This window comes from Enoplosus armatus, chromosome 13, assembly GCF_043641665.1.
Source record: "Enoplosus armatus isolate fEnoArm2 chromosome 13, fEnoArm2.hap1, whole genome shotgun sequence".
NCBI lineage: Eukaryota > Metazoa > Chordata > Actinopteri > Centrarchiformes > Enoplosidae > Enoplosus > Enoplosus armatus.
This window is the reverse complement of record NC_092192.1, coordinates 20,200,437-20,218,483: the sequence shown is the minus strand read 5'-3', so window position 1 is coordinate 20,218,483 and position 18,047 is coordinate 20,200,437. Positions and strand designations below refer to the sequence as shown.

The following is an 18,047-nucleotide window of genomic DNA, read 5'->3' as shown; positions in this document are numbered from 1 at the left end:
AGGGGCGGGATGGAGACGACCCTGAACATTGTTACGAATAAATGAACCCTAAAGCAGTCAACGAAGTCGTCCAGAATGGAGATCGTAATGGGCAAAAATGAGTCTAAATATAAAACGTCTTGAGAGAGCAGACGAGATTTACATTTCCAACCAAATTGTTAACCGTTTGTCCCAAATACACCTCATCAATGGAAGGGTTTCTTTGTTTTATTACAAACAAATACAGTACAAAAGCTCTACATATTATTTTAAGGCAACATTTTCCTTTTTTCAGTTACTGAGAAAAAGGTCACAATGCTTACAGCTTGGAAAAATATGCCTACAGAGGTCAAGAAAATGGACCCATTTAACATTTGCAGTATTTTCACTTTCTACAAACTGAGAGCACATAAACAAACAAAGATTTTCTAAATAAATTGCAAGTCATGATTCATTTACAGGGTGTCAAAAAGGAGCCTGGCGGTAGAGAATGGATTTTTGAGTGCTTGACTTAAGTCCAGACAAGAACGGATATACTATGTCCCATCATGTGCACAGAATGAGTGCAGCCCACAACCTTACATTGTCTGAAAGCCCTTGACAAAAGTGACATCAGTCTGATTCCATTTGTTAAAGATGAATGGGTGTGTGTTGACAGAAGCCCTCCCAGTATGGCAATGTCTTTCAGAGGCAGTGTTTAGAGTTGTTGGTTGAAGTCCAGTCCCCCCTCTTCCTCTAGAATGTGTTTGACTGGTCTATAGTCCATGAAGCGTGGAGCTGATGATGTCCATGAAGGTGGCCTCTACACAGTAGCAGAGCTGAACATCAGGGTCAGCTCCACCCAGTTCCTCTGCTGTCCTCTGGGGTAAAGTCAGCTTGGAGGAACCTTCTCCTGGAGCCACAGCCCCCTGAGGCTTCTCCTTCAGATACTGCAGGCCTGAGGCAGGAAAACAAACTTCTTATTCATGTCATTACTTAAACATTTATAGATCTAACTATAGTCTTTATCATCTGTCGTCATTACATTGCTATGGTTCTGACTGATCTACAAGACAGAGGTGTTTACAGTTTCTGGTATGTACATATCTCTAGAAATATTCTTCATCATATGCCACCTAACTTTTTTGTTTTTTAAATCTTTTTCTGTCCATGTGGTGTCTACAGGGTAACACCACAGAATGGGACAGCTGGATGAGCAGGCCAAAAAATACAAAACATGTCCAACATTGCAGGGGCACAGGTTAAATCAAGCCTATGGTGTTTCCAGCCAGGCAGGAAACTGTCAAAAATATAGATCGAAGTTGGATTAGCTTTATTAAATGTAAGGCAGGCCTACTTTAGGTAAAAGTGTGCAGTTACATCATGAAGTAAAATTAAAATATTGGATTCAAGACTCAATATTAAAAGGCAGTCCTGGGACATCGGAGTTTCTGTTAATACATTCTAATACATTAATTTAACACATTCTTATAATGCCAGCCAAGTGACTGACTATACTTACGGGCAATAAGAGGGTCAATGTCCCTGGCCTTGGTGGCAACATCGGAGGCACAAACCTGGCCCACTTGTACTAGCAGAGCTGCCACATCATCATAGAGTGGAGGGAAGGCCTGGCAGAAGGCCACCAGGCATGGCAGGATGGGCATGAAGAAGGAGAAACGCTTGGCACGAGTCAGCACTAAAAAACAGAACACACACACACAAGAACAGTATAAACAATAAATACAATGGCTAATAGACTGGTTTACACTGTGCATGTATGTAATAGGGAGAGAAAATGCTGCACTAACAGCCAAAGGCCAGATGGTGGCAGCCAAATATAGGGATAGAAATAACAATACATACTGTATGACAACAGCTGATATACTGTATACAGGCTGCATTGTGATTTACAGTATACAGTCTGTTAGGAGCGAAATCAGTGGCAGAGATGTAGAAGAAGTAGAGTGACTAAAGGAGGCTGCGTGAATGTAGAGCGTAGCGTGAAAAATAGTTCACTGACCTGTGAGGAGGGTGCCCATGACACTGATGGCCAACCTGGCCACACTAAGGGACTTGGGTAGGGCATACTGGGTACACAAGTATGACAGCAACTGGATTGCAAAGATCTGTGGGGACACACACATTCATAATGGCTACACATTTGTCCCACTTATTTATGCAGCAAATATGCAAACACTCGGCAGAGAGCACCCAATAGTGCTGCTTTAAAAAAAAACACGACAGTGTAAGAGAGGTTCTGGCTCAAGCCCAGGGCAAGTCTAGGATTTAAAGCCAGGAAAAAGAGAGGAGAGGGGAAGGGAGGGGAGGCTGGGAGGCCTCACCTGCTTTTCCAGCTGGGGCTGGGCCAACAGCTCTGGGATGAAGTCCAGACAGATATGGATGGAGGGGATGCCTGCCACAGTTAGAGGCAGCAGAGCTTGAGGGTAACCCTGACAGAGAGAGAGGCACAAAGAGGGAGAGAACAGGAAATATGAATCTTATGATGAAACCCAAGAATGATAACGAAGGAATAAGGAATACACAGATAATTCAATCAAGTACTCATTTAAGCACACAAGTATTTGTTTATTAAACCTGTGCCAATGCACACTGCAGCTTCTGCTTGGCAGTGTGGACGAGGGTGGATTAGTGTGACAGAGGAAGGATTGGTTTGATGAAGTCCACCATATGGCCGTCCGTTACTTCTGGGAGTGCTGCAGTCACTTACCACTAATGCCGTGGCAGAATGTGATGACTAATGGGGTCAACATGACTTGGCTCTTCTTGAAAAACTGACTCAAAGGTATTTTCAGCAATATGGCACTATGCACTCAACTACTCACATAAAGGGTATTTGCACAATAACATTACTTTGTAATGGCACAATTTGGAGCACAGTAAGAAATCTAGTCATGCAGGAATGTCATAAAGAGCCCAAGAACAACACAGGGTCAGGAACAACACATGCCCCTGTTGGTCTTGGATCCAGACCTGTGTCTTTTATGTGAACCTGCCAGCCACCCCACTGTCACAGTAAAACAAGTATCAAGTGTACAGCCCACTTCATCTTTTCCCCCATTGTGTTACCTGAAAGTGGACCAACTTGGCAATGTTGGGGTCGGCGATGAACATCTGATGCAGCAGACAACAGATGAGACATTGCACCTCCCTCAAGTCACTGAGCAGGCCTCCCTCTGGCTCAGCGTCCTCCCCGCCCCCCCTGGCTCTCGGCCCCAGGCTTCCCTGTTTCGATTTCCCTGGCAAGGGGCCCCTAATGCCCCTCAGCAGGCTCTCTGTGTTGGCCCCCAGCTGCTGCTCTTCAGAGGTTGGCAGACACACCTCCAGAAGAATCTGGACTGCTGCACTGTCCTGGGGTTAAATAGAAACAGGTGGTTACCATGGTACCAAGGTGTGAAAGGTCATCTGTTACATATTTGTCTTCATGTAAGGCCATATTATTTCTGCATTCATGCTTTACCAAACCCCCATGACATGACAATAAAAATACAGTCTTCTGTAAAAAAGTGAGGTTTGAGAATGTAAGCGAGACAAAGTGTGTGTGTGTGTGTGTGTGAATGTGTCAGTTACGGGTTAAAGCACCTGTGCAGCTAAAAGGGCATTTTTCAGCTCCTCCCTGGTGACCTCGGGTGTATCTGGTGGTCCGGACACGCCCAGGTTTGAGACCGTCTGGCTCTGCCGATCAAAGTCAGCTGTCTCCTTCAAGTGGCAGTGTAGGTAGGCTTTTGAGGCCAGCAAGTAGCCATTCAGCATGTGAAGGACAATGTCCATCAAAGGAGGACACCTGGCAAAAGAAAAGTTAAACCTGTAATTTCATTTGCTTTGGTATGAAATATATGCAGCGAAAATAAATGCAGCCAATTTTGTGGGTCCATGCAGCCAAAAAAACGTACACATGTGCGAACATACACCCAATGTAGCATAAACAGAACTGCATCTGTGTGCCGTTTGTGTCCATATATGGCACTTTAGAATATGTCCCATAGTTACCTGTACACCCTTTGATCACAGCGCAGCACAATGAGAGGGTCCACCATCAGGTCGTTCTGAGTGTACCTCTGCTGCCTGAGCAGCTTAGCTGAAGGTTGGAGGGCGTTTACTGTCATCACCCACAACCTGCAACACACACACACACACACACACACACACACACACACACACACACACACACACACACACACACACACACACACACACACACACACACACACACACACACACACACACACACCAGTTTTAACCTTCATTCACATCACAATAAGTATTACAATGCACTACCTGACTTGGGAGGTAAAACATTTTGTGCCGAGCTTTTGGGGGTTTCACTTCAAATTGAGATGTCTAACATGTGTAGAGTCTTGAAAAGACTCACAGCACATGAAAAACACATTATGGTATTTTTTAAAGGATAATCATCAAATTGCCAGTTGAGAAAAATATCATACTTATCTAGATGAACTACTAACCGTGAACTAATCATAAACTGTCCACCTTTTTCCCCAAACTTGATTTATCGTATTTTGGAAGTAAAATTACTCAAATGCTAATAAAATATGATATGAGACACACTTCAGTAGGGGTTTAATGAATTCAATTACTCACAAATTAGCCCGTGGCAGCATTTCACCCTCTATCTCTCTTGTCAGACCAATGCTAAACTACAAACAGCAGGGTACTCTTGGAGCTCCAAGCCTTCCTGCAGCTTGCGCACTAGCATCAATCAGTGGATCTGTGTGAAATTTGACACTGCTGCCCTCCTCCTAGATTCTCTCGTCTAGCCCTCTGCAACATTCAATACTACGAGAGGGAGAGAGGAAGCGAAGAGGGAGGGGGCAACAATCCTTTACATGCCCCTCATGGAGAGTCTCCCTCAGTTTTCCTGCCCTGAGCTCTTCTTGTTACAGACCCCTTTCGGATCGATAGGATGTCTGCTCAGAGCTTTGGTAACTGTGCTCCTGTGGGCCCTGGGGCAGAGTGAGGGTCACCCTCTTCTGTCCAGAGAGTTCACGCAGGCTGACAGAGTTGCCTGGCTCAATACCTCTGATCTATTCACACAATAACCATTGCGCAAGTAGCCTAGGGGTTAAGGGCAACAACTGTTGTTCCACAGGTCTTCCTTTAATCCATTTACTGAGTCTCACAGCAACTTTACACAGCCTTGGGAGAGACGACACCAAGTCAAGTACTACTGTTAACCTTTCACTGAAAAGATATACAACAAAAAAATGTAACCAGCAGCCAAAAAGGGATTAGCTTTAATATTCATATTTTTATTTGGGCCTTGAATAAGTTTTGTTTTTATTTACTTTTACTTTTTTCTTGTGAAGTTGAGCAAAAGATCCCAAATTAGAGAGGCAAGATACAGATTTGAACTCTTGATTGATTTTGAGCCCCAATACCCAAGTGATGCCATTAATTTAAGGCATAGTAATAAAACCTGAAGGCAGAAAATATACCCATGTGACATTCAGTGATATTTCTCACTTGAGGTTGTCACAGGAGCATTTTCTGTCCTTTGTCCACACCATCTAAATCGTGTCCGGAGCATGTACCTGCGGGGCATCACAGTGTTGAGGCCCATCCAGAGCTTGTTGAGGGTCTGCAGTATTCGACGAGGCACAGCAGGCTCCAGCAGCAGAGCCATGCTGGCTGTGAGGGCCTCCGCATAAGGGATCAGGTCTCCGGGTGAAAGCAGCGTTAAATGCTCCAAGATCCGCATCAGCCTGGGACTGCTAGATGGTAACTTCTGGAAGGCTGAGGCGGGGGGGGGGGGACAAACAGCTGAGTTAATCTCTGGAGTCTTGTTGTGTTCCCTTAACTGATTTGAACCAAATGTGCACACTGAAATTAATAGAAACCAAAAACGTCTGGAGAATCAGATCAGATCCAGTGCAAGACAGTAGCAGCATCTGGCATTTTGTTGTTCTGCAGTCAGCATTTGTTTAGACTTAATGGTGGCGAGAAGAAAATAAAACTACAGTTGTATCATCCTTTAACCTTTTCTGTTTTCTGTTTTTAGCCTAAGAACACACCCTGGATGCGTTATAACAACACATTTGTGTAAAGTTGCATAAATACATAAAATATCAATTTGTAAATGTATATATATATGTACTGTACATCAAGCTGCATAATGGTGTGTGAAACTGATTATATGTTACACTTTTGCATTTTGTCAAGGATCTCTACCAAAGAAAAGCCAATTACAGCCTAATCCTCTAAAGCCTGAAGGATTAACCATTGACATAAGATTTCAGCTGGATAATGGCTTTCACCTGTAAATGTATTACACAACACAATATTAGTATCTCTTCCCCGTTCTATTCAAGACTGGTAACACTACTCTCTCATCTACACCTCTAGGGTTAGTCTCACTGGTGCTGGCTTATTTCCAAATGAGATCTTTCTGGATTCACTTTGGCTTGGTTTAATCTGAAGTTTTCCTTTTACCTTTTTTTCAATCCAAACATTGTCAGTTTATCCTTTAATTTTATCTAATCAACTCATGTAGAGATATTTTGTTATTTACCTTGTGAATATATGGGGCACTGACTGTTAAAGGACTTTGGTATATTTAGCAGAAAGGCAGGGGTCCATATTAACTCTAACTTCAGAACTACAAGCCTCAACCTTCTGCCCCAATCCTGTTTCTTTCATCCCTTATTGCCACCCTGCTCACCCTGGTGTAGCTGACTCTGAGTGTATCTGCAGGTGTTGCTGGGGAGCATCATCCTCCGAAGCAGAGGCAGGGTACCAGTCACCTCCTCCTCACACACCCAGTCCTCCACTAGACATAAATGGGGGTAGTTGGTGGCCAGCAGCCTCAGCAGGGCAGAGTGCAGACCTGGGAACAGGGAAAGAGAGAGGAAGGTTATACGTTTTTTTTACCAGCAAGAATTTTGGTTTTTGAGCTTTTTTAATTTTAGTTTTTGTGTTTTTCATTTTTTTCCAAAAATAAAAATTACAAAAAAATACAATCTTGGTAATGTAATTTGCACAAGTATGTAATACAGTATTAGTAAAACAAAATATGAATATAGAGATGTAACCAAACATTAAGTCCATATCTCACCCCCTAGCTCCTGCTGCAGTCCCTGGGCCTGAGTAACCAAGTACTTAATAGGGATCTGGTCCATCAAGGCTGCTGAGTAGGACTTTGGCTTCCTCTGCATCAAAGCTTGAAAAAAAAAGAAGAAAACAGAACTATACGACAGGAAATAGAGAGGGTGAGGACATAAGCAAGAAAAGGACAAGACTGAGCATAAGTGTTTTATTTGGCAGTGTAAGGACGCCAGAGCCGCTGTGCCGATGCGTTAGAGGAGCAGAGGTGATTTTTCATTGACGTGGGTTCATTACCACTGCTGATGGGCTTCATTACTCCTTCCTTGAAGGCTGCGGGAGCACTTGGGTAAACACAGCAATTAAAGAGACGGGCATAAACTCTCACATAAATCTGGCCTAATGAAGGGCAAGAGGAGAGCTCGTCATGGGAGAGAATAAACACTGACTAGGCTAACTGCTAATGCTCAATCTAACCTACAGCTGTCCTAGTTAGCTCAGCTCCCGTAGCCATTGTACTTGGCTCTTTGTCAGCCCTCCATTTATTCTCTATGAAGCGGCCAACATTCAGTGCCGAGAGAGAAAGGGATGAATGACTGCACATCCAGAGTGAGAGCATCTCCTACAACTTCACAGAGGACAAAAGCTCCCTGTCTCCTCTCACTGCCTGACAAATTCCCTCCATCTCACAATGGCTCCTTCAGTGGAGGAGATGACAATGGATGCACTTTAGGCAGGCAGAAGAAGAGAAAATAAGAAATAGAAAGGAAGTGAGCCAACAGCACAGTGAGAAGCCAGGCACAGTGCAGAATTATATGGGACACAGTTATTGTCTTGTAACATACCCAGTTGTTTGGTGCTCGCCAACAGGTTCTCCTCATAAGACAGGATGTAGTAGAGGATAAGGAGTTGGGTGGTGATGGAGTAGCGCTGTCGTCCTCCTCGATTACCCTCCCCTTGCTAACCAATAGTGAAAGAGAGAAGCAAAACAACAGCTTCAGTCAAGGATGGGCAGCATAATAGGGCTCTGCAGCATCAGTGAATGTGGAGATGGACACTTTCAAAAGATTCATCAGTAATATAAAACCTGGAATGCTTGGAGTTGGCAATGAATTGCTGGCAATTTATCTTAACAACCCAATTAACACCGACTTCAACTAAAAATAATCAGTAATTATCAACAAATGTAAGTCTAACCATTTAAGAAAAAAAGCTTATAAGCATATAATCCATAACTCCTGAACCCTGATAGCAACAAAAGTTTCATCTATCAGCAATAGGATGGACATGGATGAAAGAAATACAATGTGCAGTAGTGTTAATGAATTCCAACAATAATTACTGCTATAACAATAACTAAGTAAAGTAAATCAGGGCTGGCAGAAAGACAGATAAACTCCATTCATTCTGGTAACTTAAAGAGGAAAACATGGCCTCACACATACTGTCATCAAAAAAGGATATGGAAAATTAACAACACACCACAAAATCGAACCACAAATGCCATTAACTGTTCAGGGTGCAGTTTTAGGTTTTTGCAGTTGCCCTGAAGCCACAGTGCTGACTAACCCCAGCAGAGCTCAGGAAGACATTGAGGATCTCCTGCTCCGTGATGGGCTGGTTGGTGGCCTCTGGGTTGGCCTTGGATGCTGGAGTGAGGATGGAGTTAATGTAGGCGTCAATTAGGGGAATCAGTTGAGTGTGGATAGGGGTGGTTGTCTCACAGAGCTGACGATAGATCCAATCCTGGAAAATGCACACAGGAAGAGCACGGGGGGGTAAAATTAAAACTTTTTTAAAACAGACATAACACTTAGAAGCTAGATTCTGAGCCATCTAGTGCACATCTCCTACCTTGATGGACACTTTGTGCTTGGTGAAGGCTCGGCTCCGAAGCAGCTGGTAGATACAGTGAATGGGGAGGAATCCTGTGATGTTGGCACTTAGGTTGTTGGTCACTGCAACTCTCACCGCATGGGCTGTAACCACCTACACATCGGAAATAATTAACAAGTTATGTAAACAGCAACAATAGAAAATAAACAAAGATACACCTACAAATTCTGTATAGTTCTACGTCACATTATAGTGAGAATGTGCACAACTTTTTGAATTTCTTTTTTCTGGCTCCTTCACTAACAAGCTGCTTCTTCTACTGAGAGTATGTTAACATGAGGCTTCTTGATTGCTAATTACCATTAGCAACAGATGTGATGCATACTACTAATAGTGCATACATCTATTGACACTCCTCCATAAGTAACAGACAAGATATGTTGACAGAAAACTGGGCACCACGACAAGTTTCCATGTCACTCTGAAACAAAATGTAACAAAACATATCAATGTGCTTTCTTCTTATATAAAGGTTTTTCACATTATTAAATTAAGCCACCGTTTTAAAGGGTGTCAGACATTTTTGTTTGATGGCCTGATAGTCATGATCACAGGTAATGCAATATTGTTTACAAATCATTTACCACTGCTGGGTAGTGTCAAATAACCTACATTCAAGTGATTTATGGCCAATTGAAAACTTTATTTAGTGAAAAAATTTATTGTATTTTGACAATTTGATACATCAAAAGCTTCTACATTCCTGAATTTACAGCAGCCCTCAATGGGGAAAAGAAATGAGCATTGATGAGAATAAAAGCCCACACAAATACACAATAAATCATTGACCAATTAGGAATTTGCAGGTAGGAAATATGCATGTGGATGGACTTGCTATGTACCTGTTCTGTGAAGATCTCCTGTGTGAAGATAGTCTTCATCTTGCTTAGAGAGCTGGGCTTGATCGCAATCTATAGAGAGTTGAACATTTGGCAAAAAAAATAAATAATAATAACATAAAAGAATGAAGAATATCAACAACGGTAGGTTTACTGTGAGTGAAAACAACCTGCAGGCAACAGTGCTGGTATTTTGTAATTCCCTCCTTTCATATTTCATAAGAAGAATTCTACACGGCAGGCACAACACTGAATTGAGAGGATTGCCCCAGGGGTGGAAACAAACAGGCTCTAAATCCAATTACATTAAACATCTTAGTGGAAAATACACTGACACAGGAAAACTACTTAGCACACAGGCAGGAAACAATAGTGCACTTAATAAGTAATAAAAGAGCAAATTGGCCACAGGGTATAGTGTCTTCGTAGACATGAGTATGCTGCAAGTGTTTCATCAGTGATATAGTCTTTATATGTGCCACTGCTACAGTGGAGGAGTGGGGCCAGTAGCTGGTCAGCCAGACTGATGTATTGATCACTGCCTCCCTCCCACCTACCACCTTACCTTCATCCCCAAAGTAGAGCACACCAACTCAATAATGGAGCTGAGCTGGTTGCTATGGAAATACATGGCAACCAGTAATAGCATCTCTCCAAAAGAAGCAGATACGCCTGCAGCACTGTAAAGAGGAGGACACACATATGCATGCAAGGCAAGTGAGAAAGGACACTTAGACTTGTCGTTAATCCTACATTTTACAGGATAGAATTGTAATAAACTGATTGTTAGTTGCATCAACACACACACACACACACACACACACACACACACACACACACACACACACACACACACACACACACACACACACACAAACACAAACACACTTCTATCAGCCTGTGCCCCTTTAGTCACCCCTAAAGTCACTTAAAACTCTGACATGATTTATACTTCATGGACTAGAGTCACAAACACACACACACACACACATTCATATGAACTGCTGCAGTTATTACTTGTTAAGACAGGCCCATATTAACTTAATTGTAACAAAGAAAAGCTTTGCTGACTTTATCACTGGCTATTCTAACAAAGAACAAACTATTACAGAGGGAACATCAAATGCCTCCAAATAGTGGACACACACACACATTCAGTATGAATTCAGACATGGATTTGCCACATTTAACTTGTTATTTAACTCCTACTGCTCCTTGTTTCTTCCGTGAGTATTATTGTGTCGGCCCTTCTACCTCATTTGTTCTGAAGTTTCAATAAACTCTGTAGCTGACGTGCTCTTCTGGAGCAGAAGACCAGCAACCAAGTGCAACAATAGAGAGGCTCGTGTACTCTGTCTGAACCACATAATAATCAGACATTTGCCGAGGACGACAACACAATGCTATAAACAAGCTAAGATTATTTGACACATTAAATGGAATAAAACCATACAAGACTGGCGACAATTGTATGTGTTCAACAAATAATAAAATACAATAAAATAAGGAGCTCTGTCAAAATACGCACGGCTATCAGAATTACACATGATGTCCTCAATATATTTATAAAATGTTAATGCTTTCTCATATTGGCTAATGCAGCATTATAAAATAATCACCAATTCTGTATAAGTATTAGTAGACTATGTAGACAGGCTCTGTAATTAAGTGCAGTACAAACGCTTTAATGCAAGCTGCGTGCTAAACCCAGACACACCTTCCAGTAATTTTGAGAGCCACTGCTTTTGAGAGATACATATTCATTGTACCACAGGTGTCCGCTACATAACCTCGGTGTTAATACCTTAAATGATTACATAGTGTAGTCAAGACTTATGTCACAATTGTGGAAAAAGTGGAACATATGTATAAAATTAATATTGGGATAATTATCGTATTGAAGATAGTAAAAGTAAAAAGTTAAGCTTGCTTCATTCAATTAAGTAAAATGGCATGAACATGAATAGCAGAAACAGTGCTCTCAAGATCTCAACTGTGACAGATTTTGGTCAAATTTTACTCACTATTCTTTTGGCCAGTAAACGAAGAACCACAGTTTCTCTATACAATAATGCATCATTATCATAAATATAGAGATTCTTCTTACCTCTCAAAGTATTCCTCCTCTTTGATCATCCAGCTGAGCCACATGACCATCAGCTGTTCTTGCTCTGGAGTGCTGGACACAGACACACATGAGATAATGCTCACACGGCAAAAACTCTCAAACTCAAGACCACTGTTAGTTGAATAACGTTTGTGAGTCAATAAGACAACTTTATGTACCTGACCAGAGTAGGGAAGGCCAGCAGCTTGCAGAAGGACAGAGAGACAAAGCGAACACCAGCAGGAGTAGCCGGGGGACGGCTGGTCATCAGCTGCAAGAGCTGCTCTGCCTCTTCATCTGTAGGTCTGTAGAGAGATCACAGCGAGTGTATTATCTTTACGAAATGAACTTTTTCCAAATTAAACCAATCCTTTAAACAAATTCACTGACGTTGGAACATTTTAAATATTTGTACTGGACTAAATAAAGGATTCTGATTTAAAAACAAGTAATACACATCAAAAGTATGAAATATCAGGGGGGCTACTGCATCCTCTTTGACCTACCTGAGGCCCGCGATGCCCATGAGGGCACAGTAGAGACGGAGCAGGGCGCTGGCCTTCACCACGTGCTCCTCTCTGAGGCCAGAGTACCCTGAGCCGCCCCCCTCTTCCATGTCACCGTTATTGGGCATGTGGGTGCTGCGTGAGCGTGGCAGGATGGCGACCAGCTCCAGCAGCAGCTGTCTGCGCATCTGCCACAGCACCGAGCTGCTTTCTCTCTTTCGCTGGCAGTGCAAAGACAAAGCGAGGGAAGGACATGAGCCAACTGTTGTGCTCTGACATTTTTGTATGATAGATGACAAACAATAAACAATGAATTGATTAACAAGACTGTCAACAATTAATTTTCTGTCGATCAATTAATTGACTGATCGTCAAGAGGCAAACTGTTCAAAACAAAACAGAGCATTCCAACACATTTCCCCAGTGCTGCAGAGAGGCTTTTCTACACAGCTGAGGGAGAGCTTTATCGTCTAAAAATAAATAATAAAACTATTTTAAAAAGGGAAACAAACAAATGATGGCATTTGCAGTGAAAGGCTGATTGTGAAAGTATCTGTACTCCATAAACTGCCAGAAATGCCAGCAGATGGAAAGATTCCTGATTCCATTTATATCTTTTGTGATATTTTATACGTCAATTCAAGAACTGTCAACTGAGATAGACAGAAAAGAATGTGGATGACACAAAACAAAGACACTGTGAATGAGAGCATAGGTGTGTGTGTGAGAGAGAGAGCGAGCGAGCGAGAGAGCGAGCTTTAATATGGTGAGGTTCACACTTTTGCCTTAATGTCCTCTGCTCAACATGAGGAGACACTGCTCACACTTTTTCAAGATACTGAGGAAGATCTTATTGCATTACAATCTTCTCTATGTAAAGTAAACTGAATAAACCCGGGCCCCTCACCTGTTGACCATTGCGAATAAACATGCTGAACCAGGTGCGGACTTTGCTATTGGTACCCAGTAGTAGACCGCTGACATAAGAGACTAGAGGACTGACTGCCTCATCTGCTGTATCTGGTTTATAGTCCAGAGTCAGAGCCACACCCAGACCAGGCAGGTGACACTCCTCCACCTGAAAATACACAGAATAAACAAACACACAGTAAATCATATTATTAGATTAGTAAATTATTCTGATGGCAAGGCAAGTTTCTGTTAAAATAAATAAATAAATAAATAAATAAGTCAGTTTCATTCTACAACCCACTTGTTTATGTCTTCTGGTATATTCAGCAATTAAAGTAAGACATTTTGTTTGAATTATTTTGTCTGATCATCTGTCCAACAGGAGGGAAGTAAGAAGACACATTTCTCCCTTCAGGGATAGTATCACAAGTGAATCACAACTTGAATCAGTAAAGAGAAAAATCTTCTGTTCCTAACCTCTATGAAGTGAGTGTTTGTGTGAAATAACGAGAGACTAAAATGTGCCTGGCAAAACAAAGCATATCACTCGTCGAATCAATTGGGAATTTACAAAAACGCACAAAAAATATATATATATATATTTTCATGATCAATTCATCTGCAACTGACTATTTTTTGGATTATCAATTAGTGAGCTGCAGATTCAGGAAGTCTTATTTTCACATTGCTATTTGACACATTGTTATTATAATTATTATGGCCATTTTAAAGCCATTATGTTTAGCATTTGAAAATTCACGACCATGGCACTTAAAAAGGAGGCACTGATGGATAAGGCCTTGAATTTGAATGAAAATCATTAAAGACGTGGTTACAGTAAATACTTGTCAAGATTAAAACTTAATTTTTATTGTATCACACAAACTGACGAGATGCTAAAAATTGTGCTATTCATTTTAGTTAACACATAGCAGCTGTGATGAATTCTCTCATCTGAAATAGACACACGGAAGGTTATGGATTAAGTGTGATTCTGGCGTTAGTTTGGAGTCCTGTGATAATATTAATAGTGCAACGGACCACCATCGCTCTGATGTTGAGGGCCTGTGAGGGGTTCATTTGACATAGCTGCCTGAGGGCTTCAGTCCTGCGTCGACCACCCACACTCTCCTCATCCTGACGCTCTCCATTCTTGATCAAACCTCTACAAACTGCAAAGACAGACATGCATATTTAATTAAACAAACAGCATATGACACCCTTAATTTGGACTACTGAACATGTTGATACTTTTAATCAGGTGATTGATTAGAAAAATGCTCACTGAATTTCCCCACAAAGTGAAATACTACGCAAGCAAGACATTTTAATGCTGTAAGTCATGTTTGTTTAATAATGTAATCTTTGCCTAAAGGTCTCCTGGTTTTCTGCACATCACTGACAGACAGTAACACTGTATCATTTCTCCAATGTCATGGCCAAGTCATGTCCCCCCAAATACCCTAGAATCATGACTCAGTTATTTGCCTGTAAATAAGATTTAACAGCCATCAGAAGACAGCCATATCTCATTTTCCTTATACTTGTCCACAGCTGACAGTTTAAAAGGCAAACTGTTTATGGCTGGCTGATATTATGACATGCACTGAAATCATATTAGTTTCCATCTCTGCCACTTCCGGAGCATTTCATATGTCATAAAAGATGCAGTGGAGTTAGGTCTGGTTACCAGCTTGTGTTCAACATGAGAGACCTTGACGCTTCTAGACAGAGCTATTTCCCACACTTCACCCCTTAGATCAATTCATTTCACTTCTAATTCAATGAAACAAGGTATTTTCCTGTAACAAAGCCAAAAGGATTCCTTGACGTTGACTGCTATGTAACGCACACAAAAGCTATTGACATAGCCCTGATAAGGAGGCACTGGAGACAGCGGGCATTTTCTTATAATGCAGCTCTCTAAGCACACACAACACACTCTGTGAGCCAGAGCGAGACAATGATGTTCATCATAAATCAAAGACAAATACATAGGCAAGGCTAGAATTAGAATTAGGTGGAATTATATTGAAGCTGTCACAGAAAGCTTCTGAGGTAATGTTGAGTAAAGCCTGATTCCTGCCATAGCAGGTACACCCACTATATTATTACAATATGAAGCTAGAACTGGCAATTAACCAGCCACTCCATCTCACATCATCAGCTGTGCGCAGTGCTGTGAGACAGATGAATTACCTTCATTGAAGCTGTCAGGGACATTGGCAACCAACAGACACAGAAACCAGTCTCCATTGCGGACATGAAGCAAAGCCTCTGCCACATCCACAATGGGCAGCAAGGAGGGCAGCTCTGAGAAAAAGAAAAAATAAACATACATTCTAGACTCATTTGTCAACTGCAGAAGACAATATCACTGTCATAGTGGTAATATACAGCTAATGTTTGCACACAGATATTTTCTCCTCACTATCATCAAGCTGAGAATTTTGTTGCGATTTATGATACATATTCTTTATCCAAAAACATAACTCCACTTCCAAAACACATCTAGGTAAAACTATTAAGAAGATGAAAGGAGTTGGGTACCTGCTTGTAAAATGCAGAGGACATCGGCAACCTCTTCCAAGTAAACGGGGCTTTCAAAGAGTTCAGAGGACTTTAAGAAAAACTCTCCATTTGAGTCCACCACCTGAGAAACAACAACAACAAGGGAAATAAGACTGTGTGGATCAATCATCCAAGTCATCCTATTAGGTGAAGATGAAAGTACTGAAGGACAAGTGCAGTGCAGAGAAATATAGAATTCGTCAGTCAATGTGAGAGCAGCTGCCAGAAATTTGGGAATCGTCTCTGATGCAGACTTTCATGAACAAGTAAAAGGAAGCTGTGCAGGCTTATTTCTTTCATCCAAGAATTTCCACAAGTAAGATATTTTTATCATTCAGTATTTTGTACTAAGTCATTGATACTTTAATTTCTTTATATTTAGACAACTCTGTCTCTCTATATTCAAGCATGAAAGATGTCTCTTCCACATCTCTATATTATACAAAAGTATCGACAATACTTTTTATCTGCGTAGTTTAGGTGGCATAACAAGTACTATCTTTAAAATCAATCAACAACCTTTATAGATTAAATGTATGCATTTTATTTTATTTTATTTAGCATAATTTATCTCATATTCTTGTATTTTCTTGTCATTGGGCATCTTGTTTTGTAATTGATCTCAGAAGAATAATACTTATTGTATGTCCTTTGATTTACTGAATTATTTGGGGGCCTCTGACTGTACCTTATTCATGATAGCCAACAGTTCACTGAGGGTCAGACGAAGTCTCCTGAGGGGATCACTGTGTTCAAACTCCAGGGTCAGGCCATGCTGTAGCTGAGACACCAGGATGCTTTCTCCATTAGAGCCACCTGCCTTGTGCCTGGCAGAAGAGACAGCACATTGTGTATGCTGCTAAAATGAACTCCCCGTGAGTTATTGGAAAACATCAGTTATCAGTTGTATGTGGTTTTTATGAAGAAAGCAATGCATGTTTGACTTGATGAAAAAAACAGAGGCACTTCATTCTAATCATTACTAGACTGTAGCAATACTCATATTACCACGTGTAAGTCAGCTATACCTAAGCTGCTGTTCCTTTCGTGCATCCTGCTCCAAGGCATGAAAGTCAACAGACAAAAGCGCTACAATGGAGTTGACAGCTTCCACTCCAGAGAGCAGGCGGAGGATAAGTTTCTTGTCCTGTGCCCAGGACTGGCTCTGATCCGCTGGAGCACATAAAGCCATCCTCACCAGGCAGGGCAGCAGCAGCCTGAGCTCTGGGTCACTTAGGGCAGCCAGGCGCACCACATCCACCTTCTGCATGGCTTCAAAAGCATAGGAGCTGACAAACTGCAGCCCTGCACTGTCTGCCATCTCTCTGCAACTAAACCTTGAGGGAACAGGCAAAACACACAACTTAGAAAGGGCAGAATCGGATTCCATCTGGAGCAAATAAAGTGGACAGTCTTCTAGTCTGGGCATCTTGTGGGGCATGAGCAGATGCACTGATTTAAGGGTTTAGCAAACAATACAGAAACTCTACAAAACTATACAAAGTTAACTGTAGTCAAAAAGCCGCAATGCATTCATTTACCGCTTTACTAAATCTTTGGCTCATTAGTAATGTGTTTGTTAGTTCATTTCTCTAGAGGTTTGGCTAGTAAGTTGCTACAAAATAATGTTAACTTACCTTTATTATTATCGTGAAAACGTAAGCAACAAAACAAAGTAAAAGCTGGCTATCGCGGATAACTGACGCTAATGCTAATGGTGCTGATGCTAGCTAATACTTGGAATATTACATATCGTTTACTTTAGCTAACTGACATGGAATTTGCTTACCCCAAGTCACAGCATTATGTCGATACATGTAGCACTCACAAATGTTTAATACGTATTTTTAAAGCACAAGCAATATCGTAAGATACAGTTTAGTCTAACTAGACCGCTTATTATCGCTAATAGCTAACTGGCAGTAAGTTAGCTAACACTCGTTCACTATCCCCATTGCTTTTGAAGCTCTTAGCATTCTACTAGCCAGCTAACAGCTAGGCTAGGCTAACTTGCCAGACGACAATACTCGCATTTGCTGCCCAGTCCGTCTCTGCCGTGTAGACATGTAATGCAAATGCAATGATTCGACAAGGACAATCTTACCTCACTTATTAGGATGATACTTAGTCTTTTATGAGAGAAATTTCACCACCGAGGCCTTCAGACCTCGGACTCGG

At 41.5% G+C, this 18,047-nt stretch overlaps 1 protein-coding gene across 1 annotated transcript; it reads right to left on the bottom strand.

Annotated features, from left to right (window-relative positions):
* Positions 1-221: 221 nt before the first annotated feature.
* Positions 222-17,190, bottom strand: ints2 (integrator complex subunit 2). Its single transcript, XM_070917673.1, has 24 exons — positions 16,898-17,190; positions 16,558-16,696; positions 15,849-15,951; positions 15,498-15,611; positions 14,340-14,470; positions 13,294-13,464; positions 12,387-12,607; positions 12,060-12,185; positions 11,881-11,952; positions 10,339-10,453; positions 9,777-9,845; positions 8,893-9,027; positions 8,608-8,784; positions 7,884-7,989; positions 7,052-7,156; positions 6,659-6,823; positions 5,532-5,733; positions 3,970-4,095; positions 3,562-3,763; positions 3,049-3,330; positions 2,304-2,411; positions 1,982-2,087; positions 1,481-1,657; positions 222-916 (listed from the first exon to the last, which is right to left on the bottom strand). Exons 1-24 carry the CDS (start codon positions 17,188-17,190, stop codon positions 735-737), a joined length of 3,627 nt encoding a protein of 1,208 aa, XP_070773774.1. The 3' UTR covers positions 222-734.
* Positions 17,191-18,047: the final 857 nt, after the last annotated feature.

What these genes read in the sequence shown, in the direction of transcription:
- ints2 (XM_070917673.1), bottom strand. Translation starts at nt 17,190, where the DNA reads ATGGCAGACAGTGCAGGGCTGCAGTTTGTCAGCTCCTATGCTTTTGAA. An exon ending in AGCACAAAGTGTCCATCAAG is followed by an intron (nt 8,785 to 8,892) that starts GTAGGAGATGTG and finishes TGCATTTTCCAG; the next exon opens with GATTGGATCTATCGTCAGCT. An exon ending in TGTGATCAAAGGGTGTACAG is followed by an intron (nt 3,764 to 3,969) that starts GTAACTATGGGA and finishes TTCTTTTGCCAG; the next exon opens with GTGTCCTCCTTTGATGGACA.